The 14,785-nt window shown below is 54.8% G+C and overlaps 6 protein-coding genes across 6 annotated transcripts; 3 read left to right on the top strand and 3 right to left on the bottom strand.

Moving 5' to 3' along the window:
* Positions 1–1,086: 1,086 nt before the first annotated feature.
* Positions 1,087–1,676, bottom strand: J3D65DRAFT_624302 (uncharacterized protein). The gene has a single exon (XM_066800233.1). The coding sequence runs from the start codon at positions 1,607–1,609 to the stop codon at positions 1,268–1,270; it is 342 nt and encodes a 113-aa protein (XP_066655220.1). The 5' UTR covers positions 1,610–1,676; the 3' UTR covers positions 1,087–1,267.
* Positions 1,677–2,982: 1,306 nt separating this feature from the next.
* On the bottom strand, positions 2,983–5,296 carry J3D65DRAFT_571153 (uncharacterized protein; the record flags this gene model as incomplete). Its single annotated transcript, XM_066797633.1, has 2 exons — positions 3,667–5,296; positions 2,983–3,609 (listed from the first exon to the last, which is right to left on the bottom strand). Coding segments are annotated over exons 1-2 (1,833 nt in total), but the record flags the coding sequence as incomplete, so codon positions are not given.
* Positions 5,297–6,500: 1,204 nt separating this feature from the next.
* J3D65DRAFT_624299 (uncharacterized protein) lies at positions 6,501–7,964 on the top strand. The gene has a single exon (XM_066800232.1). It carries the CDS (start codon positions 6,901–6,903, stop codon positions 7,510–7,512), a length of 612 nt encoding a protein of 203 aa, XP_066655218.1. The 5' UTR covers positions 6,501–6,900; the 3' UTR covers positions 7,513–7,964.
* J3D65DRAFT_364669 (uncharacterized protein) lies at positions 7,622–8,916 on the bottom strand. Its single transcript, XM_066795670.1, has one exon. It carries the CDS (start codon positions 8,693–8,695, stop codon positions 7,730–7,732), a length of 966 nt encoding a protein of 321 aa, XP_066655217.1. The 5' UTR covers positions 8,696–8,916; the 3' UTR covers positions 7,622–7,729.
* Positions 8,917–10,498: 1,582 nt separating this feature from the next.
* Positions 10,499–12,737, top strand: J3D65DRAFT_624295 (aquaporin-like protein). Its single transcript, XM_066800231.1, has 3 exons — positions 10,499–11,588; positions 11,676–11,887; positions 11,946–12,737. Exons 1-3 carry the CDS (start codon positions 10,539–10,541, stop codon positions 12,544–12,546), a joined length of 1,863 nt encoding a protein of 620 aa, XP_066655216.1. The 5' UTR covers positions 10,499–10,538; the 3' UTR covers positions 12,547–12,737.
* A 110-nt stretch (positions 12,738–12,847) lies between these two features.
* On the top strand, positions 12,848–14,480 carry J3D65DRAFT_364586 (S-adenosyl-L-methionine-dependent methyltransferase). The gene is made up of 4 exons (XM_066795669.1): positions 12,848–13,532; positions 13,582–13,690; positions 13,749–13,872; positions 13,927–14,480. The coding sequence occupies exons 1-4, from the start codon at positions 13,149–13,151 to the stop codon at positions 14,369–14,371; spliced, it is 1,062 nt and encodes a 353-aa protein (XP_066655215.1). The 5' UTR covers positions 12,848–13,148; the 3' UTR covers positions 14,372–14,480.
* Positions 14,481–14,785: the final 305 nt, after the last annotated feature.

Raw genomic sequence — 14,785 nt, 5'->3', positions numbered from 1 at the left:
ATCTCTTTCTTCTATCAGCAACTTCTTTTACACCTAAATTCTGGCCCTTCTGTACTTTGACTCCCAAAATGAGCAGTCAGTATCCCAGAAACACTTGTGCATGTTACGCACAACTAAAACGACTTTACCAGAGCCATCTCACAACATACAAACAACCGCGCAAAGCTCTCCTCACATCGACACGGGTGCGTCCATCACGACTGCTCAATGATCGCCCTTGTGCCGAGACCAACCGCCCCACGCACAGCCGACCACGCACCAACCACCTCCCGCCCACAGAAAATCGAAGCAAAAAAATCGACAAGGAATCATTGGTTGACCAAGGACAAAAACAAAACGTACAACAGGCGGGATTCGCTGCTGGTCACCCACGCAACTACTAATCGCCCGCAACGTAGCTTGTCTATGGAAGAGCGGACGGGGTTCCGAATTCTCTACGTGCTGTGGTCGTACGTGGTGGTTGAAGTGGGATTTTGGGTTTTTGTATTGCTTGGGGGCGGGGAGCGGGAAGGGGCAAGGGGGAGGAATTTTCAAAGGTCTTGCAGCTGCGACCACGCGGAATCTGACTTGCTTTTCTGTCTTTTCAATGAGAAGGCTGTGCGTTGGCGTGTGGTTGAACTGCGTTGTCCACATGCCCCATTCCCAACATTACATGCCTCCTTGTGACGTGGTGCGGACAGGACTTCGATGTTTAAAAGGCGAACAGGCCCACACTGTTTCCGCTCCACTGACAGACTTTGCAGATGTGCTCCTGAGTGTGTAGATTACAGGCTTGCCACATTGATGAGCTAGGTACACTTTTCCGCGCTGTTTGGGGGGCCGAGTTGGCCCAGGAGAACTTTTGCAAGATTGGCTGCCGCGTTCTGATAAGTAGCAACATATTGTGATGAAGGGTCACAGGAACATGATTCGACGAATTGAGGAGTTTAGGCGAGCTGAGGAGGAACATTCGACTGCCTGCGAGGCTGACTGATGAATGTGCACGAGGAGCTTTCAACGGTCGCAACGGTTTGTTTGTCATGAACAGACATCATGTTGCTCAAATCCAAATCATATGGGCTGGCATTCGCTGACGAACGCGTCTCTAGACGCTCAGGAATTCCTAGCACAAAATCACTACTGTAAATTTCTCTTGAAATGACCCTTCCGAATTTGCTCATCAACTCCACGTCTAGTTCCATCCACTGCCTGCTGGTATTTCAGGTGCCATCTTTGTGCATAAGGGGTTTCTAGCTACGGCATGCATGTCGTCCCCTGATACATGCCCTTAGGCCTTCTCTTTGGCCTCCTCCTTGGCCTCCTCCTTGGACTCTCCCTTGACCTTGTCTTTGGCCTTCTCGTTGGAATCCTCCTTGATCTCCTCCTCAGCCTCCGTCTTGATCTCCGTCCTGACCTCCTTCTTGACCTCCTCCTCGGCCTCCTTCTTGATCCCCTTCTTGACCTCCGTCTTGAGCTCTTTCTTGGCTTCCTTCATGGCCTCCTCCTTAGACTCCTCCTTGGCGACCGCATGCGTATCGAACAGTTTGCAAATGAAGGTGTACATCTCATGCGCCGAGCCAGCCGGCAGCTTCCGATTCAGATCCTCCGAAACCGTGCTCCTCATAACCATACGCACGCGCGCATCGCGAGCCTTCCACTCCCAAAAGTCCTTGCTATCCTTGCGGTACCTCTCATTCTGAAAGGGCCTCTTGACTTGAAAGACGGCGGGAGCAGGGTCCTTGAAGCCAAAGCTGCGGAACCCGGTGTTCATGGCCGAGGCGGAGGGCTTGCTGTTGAAAGGGGAGGGCGCGAACCAGTAGTTGTCCTTGTTTGGTTTGGCTGGGACGACGTCCGGGTCCGCGCCCATGATTTCGTGCCATAGGCCTAGCGATGTGAGGTAGTCTTCGATGACTGCGCGCCAGAGGTTGAAGTCTTCGGGACTTTCGAGGATGGGGAGGCGGTAGAGCTCCTCGATGGATGTGTAGTTTAGCATGCTGGGCGGAGTGGCGAGATTGTTGGTGACGGAGTGGTCTTCAGGGAGCTGGAACCTGAGTTGAGGAGAAGGGTTGGCAGCAAGGTCCGAGTAGTCTGGAGGGAGCGGAAACCTGAGAAGTCGAGGAGAGGGGTCGACAGCAGAGTTCGTAAACATCGTTGCTTGTAGAATGGCGAGAAAGGGCAAAGGGACAGCAACAAATTTCAGAAATATCGCCGCTTAAAGACCGACAAGGGAGGGAAGGGGAATGTAGTAGGTTTGCTATTTGCTAGTGGTGAATTGCGAATTGCAGAGCCGTCTCAGACAAAATGGAACCTTCCACCGGCAGCCGGTCCAAGAAACAGTCGGCTGTCAACATTTCTGCAGACGACGCTATGCTGGTTGGTTCCAAAAGCTTCGTCGATATCCCATCCTTCTTCTTGAATGTTGCATGTTTCAACCACATATTGCGGGCCAAGATGTGGATACCATTCATCACTATCCTTCTTTTGTCCCGTTGTTGATACACAAGGGCCAGTGAGGCTCATTTGGAAGCTGTAGAAGTATTCCGTGGTCTGTTCCAGAAAGAAGGAGGACTGTGTTAAGTTCTGGGAAAAACGTCGAAGATATGGGGCGAGTGAACATTGAAGTGTGATGTGCTTTGTACCAGCGGCGACTGGTCAAAGCCCTTCATCTTCGAAGACCAGGACTGACATGAATTCGATACATTAGATTTTATCTCGCTGGTTACCCTGGCCAGGGGCTCTTGCTGTCGTTCATATGACCAGAAAGACGCAGACAGAGCAACCAGAGACCCTAGAAAGCGTAAGCAAAGTATAAGGACACGAATCCACCGCATGCTGCGCCCTTTTTGCCAACCCGCCACATTTCGAGACCAAATCCACAAAACCCAAGAACAGCGCAAGGAGAAAGAGGAAAAACGGGGGAAAGGGGTATACCAAAAGCCAAATCTCGGCCAAGCAGCATCGTCTCCTAACATTCCACATGAACGCGTGCTACTGCACCTTCGCCGCCTTGAGATCATCCACCCACCCCAGTACCGACCGCTTGTCATCACACAACCTTGCAAACTCCAAAATGAGGCGATACACGTAAATCTGCATGTCCTCCTTGCGCAAGACCTGCTCGGCCCAATGCATGCCGTCGAGGGCAATCTTCTTGGCCTTGTCGTCCCTGGCGCCCCTGCCCGTGCGCCCCGTGCCCAAAAAGTATTGCATCAAGCCGTACAGGTCGGCGTACGTGTTGTCGAGCGGGACGAAGTGGATCCAGGGGAAGAGGCGCGAGTCGTGCCACTCGCGGTAGATGGTGGCCTTGAGGGGCAGTGAGGAAGAGCGCAGGAAGCCGCGGTAGCGCCCGGAGAACGAGTTGCCGTCGACGTCCGGCAGTAGCTTGTAGTTGTACTGCAGGCGCATGGGCAGGTCGGGGACGGGGTTGTAGTACGGCGCCGTGTACGAGCAGCGCGGCCCGTCTTCGTGCGGGAAACAGAGGAGGTCGGTAAAGCCCGGGTCGGCGATGTGCGAGAGCCAGGCGCCGAGACGGCGGTGCCTGTGTGCGTCGATGTTGTAGAGGTGTGGAGGTGGCAGGACAAAGGTGGTCGTGTTTGGGTCTGGGTTGTACATGTTGGACGGTAGTTGCTTCTGCTGCTTGTGTTGCTCCTCCAGTTGTTTGTACTGCTGTCTCTCGGCAATCGACACAGTGGTTCCGTTCATCATGGAAACGAGCCGATGGCGTTGGAAATGTGGCCATGTATTTTCGCGGTTTCGTCCTCCTGTCCCAGAGCCCCGCCAAACGATCTTGGAAATCTTCTTCTCCCAAGGAACTCCGTGATCAATGCCGCCCGAGTAGTGCTCGTCGTCGCTCCAATACATGGCAGGTGGGATGAGAATCTCGTTATTCTTGGAGAGCTTCGAACCGCCCATTAGAGGGATTAGACGCTTCGTGATCGATGTCGATTGCGGTTCAATGAAAGAGCCGTGGAGGCCGCGCAGATGGGCGTGCATGCACGGATCCGTAGCCTTGGTCCAGTTGTAAATATAGCCGTAGTACGACGAGGGTGGAAAGTCCTTGCTAAGGCCGTTCAAATAGTCTAGCGCAGGCACGGAAAGATCGAGTTCCGTCTGGTTTCGTCGAGCTGGACTATCAGGGGGACAGCCGTCCCGAAAAGCCGGCCACATTTCTTTAAAGTCTTCGAGCCATTGTGCGGGCGGCGCCACCGGGTCTTTGAGATCGCTGAGCCCACTGAAGCTCTGTATAACATTCGCAGATTCCGGCATATCTTTGGTGGCGTTGCCCTTGGCCATGAAATCATTAATGTCTTCCCACGGAGCAAACAATCGAGATTCGTCGTTGATGTTCATGGGCAAGTCAACATCCGGTAGTGACTGCGTCTGCGCGATGCTGTTGACGAGACCAAACCACAGATTCATCCAAACACGATCTTCTCCATCTTTCTTGTTTGCAATGCCATTGCGAACTGATACTGCCGTGGGCTGAAAAGCGGCGGCTGCCTCGCGAGTGTATCTTGCCGGCAGTCCCCAGAACGGCTCCAAGTCATGGTAGATTTGATCAAAGAAATCTTCTACAATGATGGCATCGCGGCTCTGCGCATATTCAAACCACGCGTCGAATCCCGGCGGTGGGTGTCTTCCTCGTCTGATGCGGTACCGCGCCGCGGCGCTCCGGACCGTGTTCGAGCGGCCCTCGAGAACCTGGGCAAAAGTCGTTTGAGCTTCCTCGATAAGTTTGTCTATCGGACTTGGGCCATTGTTGCTGCTGGAGAGTATCGGGTCGTCCAGCAACGACGAGTACAGGTATATTGATAGCGTTAGGTATGCGGCAATGAAGAGATAGCGGCCTCTGCGTCCAATCGGCCTCCAGACTCGTGAGCAGCGTGGAAACATGGAGAAGGCGACGCGGTCACGGACGTTTCATGGCAGTAAGTTGCCTTTAAAGTTTGGGCGCGAATGGGAGAGCCAGGATGCCCTTTCTTTCATCCAACGCTATGTTGCATCTGCCGCCCGGACCCATGACATCGCACGCAAGAGCAGCGTTGCCGATGCCGGCCCGTGTGTATGGCAAGACTAGCGATGCGGCTCTACCGTTGTTAGCAGCCCTGTGTTTATAGCAGAGACTTTGGATGCTTCCTTTCCAATGCTTCCCATGTTCTGAACGAACGTTTCTCGGTGTCTAATGTCTAGAATTCAAGATGACCGCTTCTCCTTCACTCCAAGACAGGCAGATTCAAGACTTGCCTTGCTTCTGTGCAACCAATGAGATCCAGCACGACAGAAGATAAGCCGATCCTGGCTGCAAGGAGTTCATTCCGGAAATTGTGATTGGCGGGAGCAACTGCATATGACGGCAGAATGGCAGTGAGGTTTAAAGGCGATGATGGGAATCTCCCCTTGACCCAATTTTCTGATGCTCGAGAGCTGAAGCAAAGGGCCTTGGATTCCTGATGGTGAGCTGGCCGCAGGCAAAGAACACGCCGAGAAACGTCCAGGCAAGAGTTCTGGGTGTGCTCGGATCAGGAACCTTGACCGCCCGGGCAAAGGTATTCCCATCAGCACCCCGCAACTAGTCGTTGCGCGCGTATCTTGCGAAGTCATGGAGAATGAGAAGCGCGGTGTTGCACAGCTTCGTCGTTTGGTTGCGCAATTTTCGAGGTCACGGATCTTGAAACGCCTGAAGAACGAGGCCAATAGCTCTCCACACGGGCCGGATCGACAAGAAATGACGTCGGGGGGTCCAAGCTCCATCACCGTCGATAAGTAAGGTATGCTTCAGGGTTCTGAGTCGAGAACAATCGAATTAAACCACAGCATTGCTGCTGCTCTTGTGCTTCACTTATGATGTCAAGATTTCAGCTGAGGTGCAGGAACAAGAGCTTCTGCTTTCTTTTGCACACTTCCGGGAGCACCCCGGGCGATGCCAGCTGCTTCCGAGTTGCCCTTGCATGGTGCCGGGGCAACGGTGCCATTGGACAGACTATTTATGCCGGTCCCCTCGTGATTTTCCTGCAGCAAAAGATGCCTTGGAAAAATTCCCTTGGACTCTGTGAGAAGCGCGACGGGAGCCAGGGTCATTCCCGCCGGGCTGGCCCGCGTCGCAACGATTTGAGCACACCCAAATGGGCACCCGCTTGCTTGCTGCCCTGGGGCAACGATGGTTTCAGGTAGGAGAGCAAAGCGACAGATGCGCTGAGTGAGGCGGCCGATTGGCTTGTTGTTGTGCTATTTTGGAGCCTTTTCTTTTCGATGCAGGGTCAATCTGGTCAGTTGGTCGAAAAAGCTGGTTGATGGTTGCTTCTTGGATTTTGGCCTGTTGTTGCTAAGAGCAATGGCAAAATAGCAGACGAGACAGCTGTTTGTTCTGTAGGTGTACACGGGTGACAAAGTCCCGTGGATCACATTCGTTGACAATCGTCGACGCGCAACGCAAAATCGCGGTACATACGCCGAAGCGCGCTCCAACGATGAGGCAGAGGTGAGGTTCTCGAACGGGGTGGCTGATCCGACACTAGCCACCAAGACAGCCTAGCTTTCCCGCCGGTGACACGTCCAGCCAAAGTACTGGATCCAGACTCTGTCGACCAACGTGGACGGATTGTTTGCGCTTCCCTCTCCCCGCAATTGTAAAAGCGTCTGTCGATCGATCAACCAAATTATTCCTCGGACATGCCGAGAGTTTCCAGCGCGGCACTGCGTCGACGGCAACTTGCCAGTGCTATATTCAACAATGCTATTCGCATGCAAGCCGTCCGCGGCGACGCTACACCGTCACGACTGTCAGCGCTAGCAATCTGCCACTGCTAGCCGAGCGTCAGCACTCAATTCTCAAGCCATACGCGCATCAGGGGCAGGGGTACTTGAAGGGCTTGGAAAAACCGGGATTCCGCGCGCACGCTCAACGCTGCTGCAAGGCTCAACATGTCCTCCGCCGCCCACCAGGTCCTCTTCACCATTGAGCTGCTGGAACAAGTTCTTCTCCAACTTCCTTTCCAATCTTTGATTTCGGCCCACCAGGTTTGCCACATCTGGAACGCCACCATCCGGCATTCGACGACGCTGCAGCGAGCGCTGTTCCTGTCACCTGTTCCTTTTCGGCGAGGAAAGCACCAAAATGCGTCACTGAAGGACGTGTCGCTCAACCATGGCGACCTGAAGAAGTCGCCCCGGATCGCCAAACCACAGCTCAACAAACTGCTGGCCAAGAAATTCAGACTTGGAATACTCAACGACCCCGAGGAAGATTATGACGGCGGTTACATGCCCATGGTGTCGTACGGCGGTGACGCCATACTGCGGGGAGACAGAGCACACGATCCGAAGGAAGCCTCCTGGAGAAAAATGCTCATCACGCAACCACCCGCACGGCGTGTCGAGATTGCAGTCTTCCACGTCGAAGACGGCTTGACGGAGAAGGACTGCGTGTCAGACGAAGAGGGCGTCCGCATGGGCCAGATGGTCGAGTGGGTCGAGCAGAGGCCCTGGCGGCGCGATTTGAAAAGGAGGAGCATGGGGTGGTATTTTGAATTGTGAGTAGCACGGAGGTGGAGCATCAGCGAAAGCGCTTTCAATTTCGATTATCATTAGGGCGTTTGGCGTGGTATGTTGTCTTTTCTCTCTCTGTCGAACAGCCACCGTAAAGTGTGGCGCTCATTACTCTTCTGGACCTCTGCATTCTTCTTTCTCATTCAACACAATTACTCCTGGTCCTCGCACGATTCCTTCTCTCTTTTGGGGTCCATGGTTGGGTTCATATGCCTATCTTCACGAGGCCTGGTGTCTTCTTCTTGGTTATGTACAGCGTGTCCGCGTCCTCGAAAGATCGCCCAAAGGCGACAGAAGTCGGTCCAATGAGATCAGAGCCGCCCGTGATTGATTCCCAAGTCCCGTTGACATGGTACTTTTTAACGTCGTTCGCCGCATTTCCCGCAGCGTAGATGTAGCCGTCGATAGTGACTGCAAAGTCGTCGGCAATGAAGGAGGTGGCGAGAATCTCAAATGGTCCCGTGGCCATTCCACTATCAGTGTCGACGGCAACCCGGCAGAGCAGTTGCTTGTTCGTGTTGGAATAGTAGACGTATCCATTCTTGACCTTGATGCCATTAACGCCGATTGGCGTTGATGAGTTTCCGAAAGGTGTCATTGTTTCGTCACGGAGCGCGACGACGCGGTCTCCCGTGTCGGCACCAACGCGCCAGACGACGCCGTTGACAGAGTCCGCTACGAGCAGAATGCCTGATTTGGGGTTGAGCGTTGCGATCCCATTTAGCCCGCCTGCCTCTGGTATCTCGGTGATTTGCGACGATTCGGACTGGCCGTCCGACGTGAATTGCACCCTCCAGATGCTAAAGGTCCCAGGCACCCATTCCGTCACTTCCATGGAAAAGTTTCCCCTGACGACGGCGAAGACGTCTTTCCTGTATTCTGCGATGCCAAGGACGCTTGCGCAGCCATCAAATTCGTGGGCTAGTTGGACGTTGTACGGATATTCAGTCGGATCGATCGAGTAGAGTTGGGGCTTCGACAGCAAGGAAACGAGAAGGGTTCCGTCCTGGCGAATGGCAATATTCTCTGCCCAGGTGTTTTCCTCGAATTGGTGAATCGTTTGTACTTTTGTGTTAACAGTGCGAATTTTTGTTCCGTTTCCTGGTGGTGGGCCGGGGGTCGTCGAAGAAAGGACTGGAAGCACGAACAGAGCCAGATTAAACAACAGCATCGTGACGGGAGGGTTCTGTCTTGCTCTTGGCGACTTCTCTCACGGCTATAAATCAACAACGAGTGGGGAGTCCCTTTTCCGCCATGTCCTGCTCGAGCACCGGAGCTTCCACAAATGTGCTGATAAAGTGGCATCCAGTGCGTCAAGAGATGGGACCCTTGAGACGTTTGCAACAGTCCAAAACCTGGACACGGTCAGGGCGTCGGGATCAGCCAATCGAGGTCATGATGCAAGAGCTCTGCTCTGCTGCTCTGACCCGGGCTTTTGGCAATCATGGCTTAGCGAAGTGTCAATTCTGAAACACCAATCGTATTCTCAAGTGATGAGAGTCTCGCGCGTTGATGATCGATGAAAACGCAGCCTTTTGCTCGAATGACACTGTTGGCAGCAGGGCGCTGAGTAGCACAGAGCAAGTGTTGAGAACATTTGACCGGAGAAGAGGTCAGAGCAAAAAAGAGGACCTCGAAGGAACGAGCCGCTCAGGAGATTCAGGAGCGGAGCTTGGATAGCGTGGAGGTCTGGAAAGACATGGAGATGAGACGTGGACGACATTATTGGTCGACTGTGGCCGGCACTCGGCAGCGGTGCAGCAAGCGAAAGGACGGGCGCGACACTTGCACCGCTCAGTGAAGACAACCGGTTTTGCATCTGAATATCCCCATAAAGCTTCGATCAACCAATATGAGGCGGGCTGGAGTCTGCAACTTGTTGTTTGACAAAATCGGAGGAGAGGTGAGTGAAGAGTCCGGCTGTGGACCCGGAGCCATGGCCGGTGCGACAGGGTTTGGTTGTGTTTTCGGCATCGGCCCGTCCACTTCGGTACCTATGTCCCCTCTCCACGCCAACTCACCACTTCCAAACAACAGTAAACACTGACAACTCACCTGTCTTCATCCCAAGATTCAGCCACCAAGTCGGGCATCCAACTTCTCAGCCGCTGGATTATTCAACATTTCCAAACCGTCTTGCCGACGACCACTTTGAAAAGACCTCATGCGGTCCGCTCGAAGCTGTTTGCTTTGAGAAGCCCTTGAGATGGAATTTTGCCCTGTCTGATATGAGGACATCGTGGAAATTGTAGCCGGATATGTTTCACGAAATTCTCGTGCGACTGTACCAGCGATCAGCAGGTTCTCGATTCCTTCCTGGCCCGGAGCATGACCGACCCTCATGTTTTGCGGCATAAGACGACGGAACGTTCGTATTTCGTTCTTCAATATCCTCGGCCCGTTCCCGAGAACGTCGCTTGTCCAATGGTGCACCGAATTCTCATATCGTTAAATGTCTCTTCCATGGAGGTCTTCTTTTCCCGATGTTGAATCGTCCACGGCTGAGGGATCATCGCTACACTGAATGGTCTTGTTTCCCAGCGTCTAGCTCATCTAGACGCCGTCTCGAGAGCTCAGAACTGGCATCATCTCTGTTTTCGTCCGTCCCGCCAATTTGGTGCCCAAGTCGTTGTCCAAAGCTTGGCTATCCCACCAGCTGAACTGTTCTCTGGGCTTCCCATGCTGGGTCTCTACAGACCCTCACGTCCTGTGCTATGTTGCCATAGCAAATCTTGGATGGCGCAAGCCTCCAAAAGCTTGTGCTGCTTTTCCTTCAAGATACATGTTGCCCTGGTAATCAGGCCATTCAGAACCACAGCTGCACGAGGGAGCCTACAGATGTATAAAGCTCCAGATGATATCCAAAACCTGAACCTGGAAGAGCTTTTTTCTTCCCCAACGATTTTTCTTGCATACACATTTTGCAGAGCAACTTTGGAGTTTTTGCTTTTGTCTTCAAGCATAGCTGATTGGTCTCTTGCAACGTCATCAGTCTACTTTGTTCAGTTGTTGACATGTCTGGCAGTAATTCGAATCAGTATCGTTCTGTTTATGAGCGTTTCAACCCCACAAAAAACCCGTACGAGCCTCTGGGTCATCAAGCAAGCTCGGTCCCTAGTTCTCCGACGGCGTCCAAGTTTGTTTTCGGCTCGCCGTCTGAAGGCCCGCAATCAGCCGAAAGGCCAATTCCGCCTCGCTCAAGAGCAAGAGAGCAATTCCAGGGAAAACACCAAAATGGGCCCGGCAACGGCAAAGCGCACGAGCCTAGGCCTCCGTGGGACAGCAATCGTACCACGCCTCAGCGACCTACAAATCTGAGAGTCTTCAAAGATGGAGGAACGGGCAGCCAGGAAGATGCGCGACCCCCTCGTCCTGAACAAGCAAGGCTAAACCCAGGCTTTGGCCGTCAAAGATCAAATTCGAACGGGACCACCATCAATCCCGGAGATTCGACCAATGGTAATGGTAATCTCAGGAAGGAGCCTGAATCATCTGCGAAAGAGGTGCGCACGAGCGCTCAATATGATCCTTTCATCGAGCCTGCCTTGGCAAAGTACCTGAGCCGACTGAATCACAACGGACAGCCCTTGTCATTTTACGACATGAAAGAGCGCGCAAAGCAAGAAAGGACAGCAAGCTTGTACGCCGATGGCTCTCCCAGACAAACTCCAGGCAGAGACTCGTGGAGAAGCTCGCGCTGGATACCCCTGGGCCACAAGGAGGACAGAGGCGACAGTCCGCCGCCACCTCGGTACCGAGAAAAAGACAACGACATGTTGCCCATGAGGCTCCCCTGGACCATGTGGATGAATACGAATTGCAAAAACCACTTTGTCGCCAGCCTTGGGGAATTCGTTGGCACAACCATGTTCCTTTTCTTTGCCTTTTCAGGCACCGAAGTGGCCAAAGCCAGGGCCTCGACTCCGGCAGACTCGAATCAAGTCGAGGGAGACCCGCCATGGGACCCGACCGTCATGCTCTACATTGCGCTCTGTTTTGGCTTTAGCCTCATGGTCAACGTCTGGATCTTCTTCCGCATCTCTGGCGGCCTGTTCAACCCTGCGGTAAGTCGGCAGCCCCTCGATCGCGCCCGGCACTTGGCGGCGACTCCGTCTGAAGCTGATGAGACGCTGATTAATGTTTCACTGCAGGTGACACTGGCGCTGTGGGTGACACGAGCGTTCGGGGCGTGGCGTGCACTTTGCCTGTTTGTCGCTCAGATCCTGGGAGGAATCGCCGCGTCCGGGATGGTACTGGGAATTTTCCCGGCTCCACTCAATGTGCAGACGACTCTCAGCGATGGGACGTCGATCGCCCAGGGCTTTATTATTGAGATGGTCATGACGGCCGAGCTCATATTTACGTACGTTGCTCACGCCCTGCCCACCTGGTTGCGTGGTACTGACAAGGGGGGTCTGCAGCATCTTGATGCTGGCCAAAGAGAAGCACAAGGCTACGTTTATCGCCCCCGTGGGAATCGGGCTCGCGCTGTTTGTGGCTGAACTCGCGGGCGTGTATTACACCGGAGGCAGTCTGAATCCCGCCCGCAGCCTCGGCCCAGCGGTTGTGACAAACACGTGGGACTCGAATCACTGGATCTACTGGGCGGCTCCGGCAGCCGGCGCGGTGCTGGCGATTGGGTTTTACCTCTTGATCAAGACGCTCGAGTACGAGATGGCGAACCCGGGGCAGGACGGCGACGAGGCCAACGACCCGACCAAGAACCCGTCGCACCAGGTGCGCGAGAAGCAGCGAGCAAAGACGGCGCGCATCCTGGCGCGGCTGGGCATGGACACGTCTCAGCAAGCGGACGGGTCCTGGACGCCACAGACGAACGAGGTCGAGTTGTTGGCGACCAAGGACGCCATGATGGACGTGGAGAAGGGCGAGGGCGTGGGCACGCACCAGGCGTACATGGGCTCGAGTGCATCGGTGGGTGAGCACCACGGCAGTCCAACGAGGCCCTTTGCAGGGCGCCGCCGCATGTCGCCAAGGCAGTCGATGCACAACGAGCCTGCGTGATGTGATGCGTGACCCGGGGCTTCGGATAGGTGCAAATCCGGGGCGAGAATACCTAGGTATTTGGAAGGGCCAGGCATCAGATGGTGGTGGTGTGGTGTGCTGGTGTGCTGGTGTGCTGGTACAATTGGTCTCTTCTCTTTTCTTTTCTTTTTGCTGCGATGGATCATTTGGGTTTTGTCGATTGCGCGGCGAGTGAGCGACGGTCCGGTCGCCACCACAAAGATGTAAGAGCAGTCCATTAGTGAATCTCGAGTGGATCTGTCTTTTCTTCAGGTGAAGTGGCAGACGGAGACGTGGACCGAAGCGGCGCGGTGTCGGCGACTTTTGCCCTGATGAGGGCCGGACCGACGCTCATGCATCCAGCTTACATTGGATACGCACCAGACCCGCTTATATACCTTTGATTCACCCTCCCCCGCGCCGCACACCCGCCCGGACTTAAAGAATGTCTCTGCCTCTACCTGGACCTCTGCCCTGGCCTTGTCACCTTGTACCTTCACCTGGACTGTCCGGATACCGGGTACCGGCAGCAGCTCGCAGCGTCCGTGGGTCCTTCTGACGACCACGCGCATATCCTCTCCTTTCGAAACACCTTCCCAACAATGGCCGCCCAGCCTGGCTCTTCTCCGCGCTCCCAGTCCAGCTTTGGTTCTCCAGGCATCGCCGCATCGCCCCAGGACGTCGCCGACGCCGCTGCCCAGGCGCGCACCGAAATCGAGGCCCACGAGGACTTTAGCGACGCCGAGTCCGGCTACAACAGCGACGACAATGGCAGCATGACGACGAGCGTCAGCTCCTCTGTCCGCGACTACAACTTCGAAAACGGCCGCCGCTACCACAAGTTTTGCGAGGGCCGCTACATCTTCCCCAACGACGAGCAGGAGCAGGACAGGGAGGATATGAAGCACGCCATGACCGTGGCCGTGTGCGGCGACAAGCTCCATTTGGCCCCAATTGGCAGTGACCCGAGTCGCGTCTTGGATCTGGTACGGCAGTCGTCGATTTGAAGCGTGCGGACATGCTGACGGCGCAAAGGGTACGGGTACCGGGATTTGGGCTGTCGACATGGGGGATACCTATCCTAGCGCCGAGATTGTGGGCGTGGACCTCAGCCCCATTCAGCCCAGCTTCGTGCCACCAAATGGTGAGTGAACATGCCATCTTGTAGCGCAGGGACGATGCTGATGTGGGAAACGCGCCAGTCAGATTCCTGGTAGACGACATCGAAAGCGAATGGGTATATTCTGCTCCCTTCGACCTCATCCATCTGCGCGCCATGGCGCCAGCCGTCAAGGACTGGCCCAAGGTTCTCGCGAGCGCACTTCAGTAAGAATGGCCCTCCTCGCTGCAAGCGTGCGACTCTGACAGCCTCGTGATTAGCTGGTTGACCCCCAACGGCTACATTGAGATACAAGAACTCGACTTTGTTCCCAAGACGGATGATAACAGTATTCCGCCCGACTGGGCGTACCTCAAGTACACGGCAGCAGTGCGCGACGGCCTGAAAGAATTCGGCAGCGACTTTCACATCGGTGGCAAGGTCCCCGAGAAGCTCCGCGCCGCCGGCTTCAAGAACATTACCACGCACGAGATCAAAGTACCCATCGGACCGTGGGCCAAAAACCAGCTGCTGCGAACCGCCGGCCTATACATGCAGGCCGCCGTCATCGATGCCTTCAATATGGGATTGAACGGGCCAATCACCAAGGGCCTTGGGTGGTCTCGAGAAGAGGCCGAAGTTTTGTGTGCCGAGGCGCGAAAGGCCGTCAGGAATCCCAAGGTACACGCGTATTATACCATGTGGGTGGTGTACGGGCAAAAGTAGTGGCGGTGTGAGGTGCATTTTTTCCGTTTCCTTTGGTTCTTGTGGCAGGCTTGCATTGCTTTGAATGATTCCCTTGCATCAGAGGTGCGTTTCGGATCGTACGTAACTCATAGACCTAGCGAGCGTAAGCATGCTGGCGGCGCTCCCGCGAGACTGAGAATGAGAGGGCTTTCTGCTGTCGATGACACATCGCCTCCTGGACAAGAAGCTCGAAGGATCATTGGTCGTGGCCAGTGACCGGTGTCTGGGTCTGGCTGTTGCAGCTGAGACTGCATATTCGCTGCAGCAATGAAGAAGCGGAATTCCGGGTTTTGGCCAAAGTCTGGCAACGGCTCCCGCGCGACAGGGCCTTTGCATGCGACCAAGACGACCCGGGGCGGCACCGCTTCAAGTACAGGCGGCTGGCGCGTGCAA

The sequence above is a fragment of the Phyllosticta citribraziliensis genome, assembly GCF_038025025.1.
Source record: "Phyllosticta citribraziliensis strain CPC 17464 chromosome Unknown J3D65scaffold_6, whole genome shotgun sequence".
Classification (NCBI taxonomy): Eukaryota; Fungi; Ascomycota; class Dothideomycetes; order Botryosphaeriales; family Phyllostictaceae; genus Phyllosticta; species Phyllosticta citribraziliensis.
This window is presented reverse-complemented; position numbering and strand designations above follow the sequence as displayed.

Bases quoted from the DNA above. Each gene is read 5' to 3' on its own strand.
- J3D65DRAFT_624295 (XM_066800231.1), top strand. From the start codon at position 10,539: ATGTCTGGCAGTAATTCGAATCAGTATCGTTCTGTTTATGAGCGTTTC. The intron at 11,589-11,675 runs GTAAGTCGGCAG...GTTTCACTGCAG, and splicing joins GCGGCCTGTTCAACCCTGCG to GTGACACTGGCGCTGTGGGT. The intron at 11,888-11,945 runs GTACGTTGCTCA...GGGGGTCTGCAG, and splicing joins ACGGCCGAGCTCATATTTAC to CATCTTGATGCTGGCCAAAG.
- J3D65DRAFT_624299 (XM_066800232.1), top strand. From the start codon at position 6,901: ATGTCCTCCGCCGCCCACCAGGTCCTCTTCACCATTGAGCTGCTGGAA.
- J3D65DRAFT_364586 (XM_066795669.1), top strand. From the start codon at position 13,149: ATGGCCGCCCAGCCTGGCTCTTCTCCGCGCTCCCAGTCCAGCTTTGGT. The intron at 13,691-13,748 runs GTGAGTGAACAT...GAAACGCGCCAG, and splicing joins CAGCTTCGTGCCACCAAATG to TCAGATTCCTGGTAGACGAC. The intron at 13,873-13,926 runs GTAAGAATGGCC...CCTCGTGATTAG, and splicing joins GTTCTCGCGAGCGCACTTCA to CTGGTTGACCCCCAACGGCT.
- J3D65DRAFT_364669 (XM_066795670.1), bottom strand. From the start codon at position 8,695: ATGCTGTTGTTTAATCTGGCTCTGTTCGTGCTTCCAGTCCTTTCTTCG.
- J3D65DRAFT_624302 (XM_066800233.1), bottom strand. From the start codon at position 1,609: ATGGTTATGAGGAGCACGGTTTCGGAGGATCTGAATCGGAAGCTGCCG.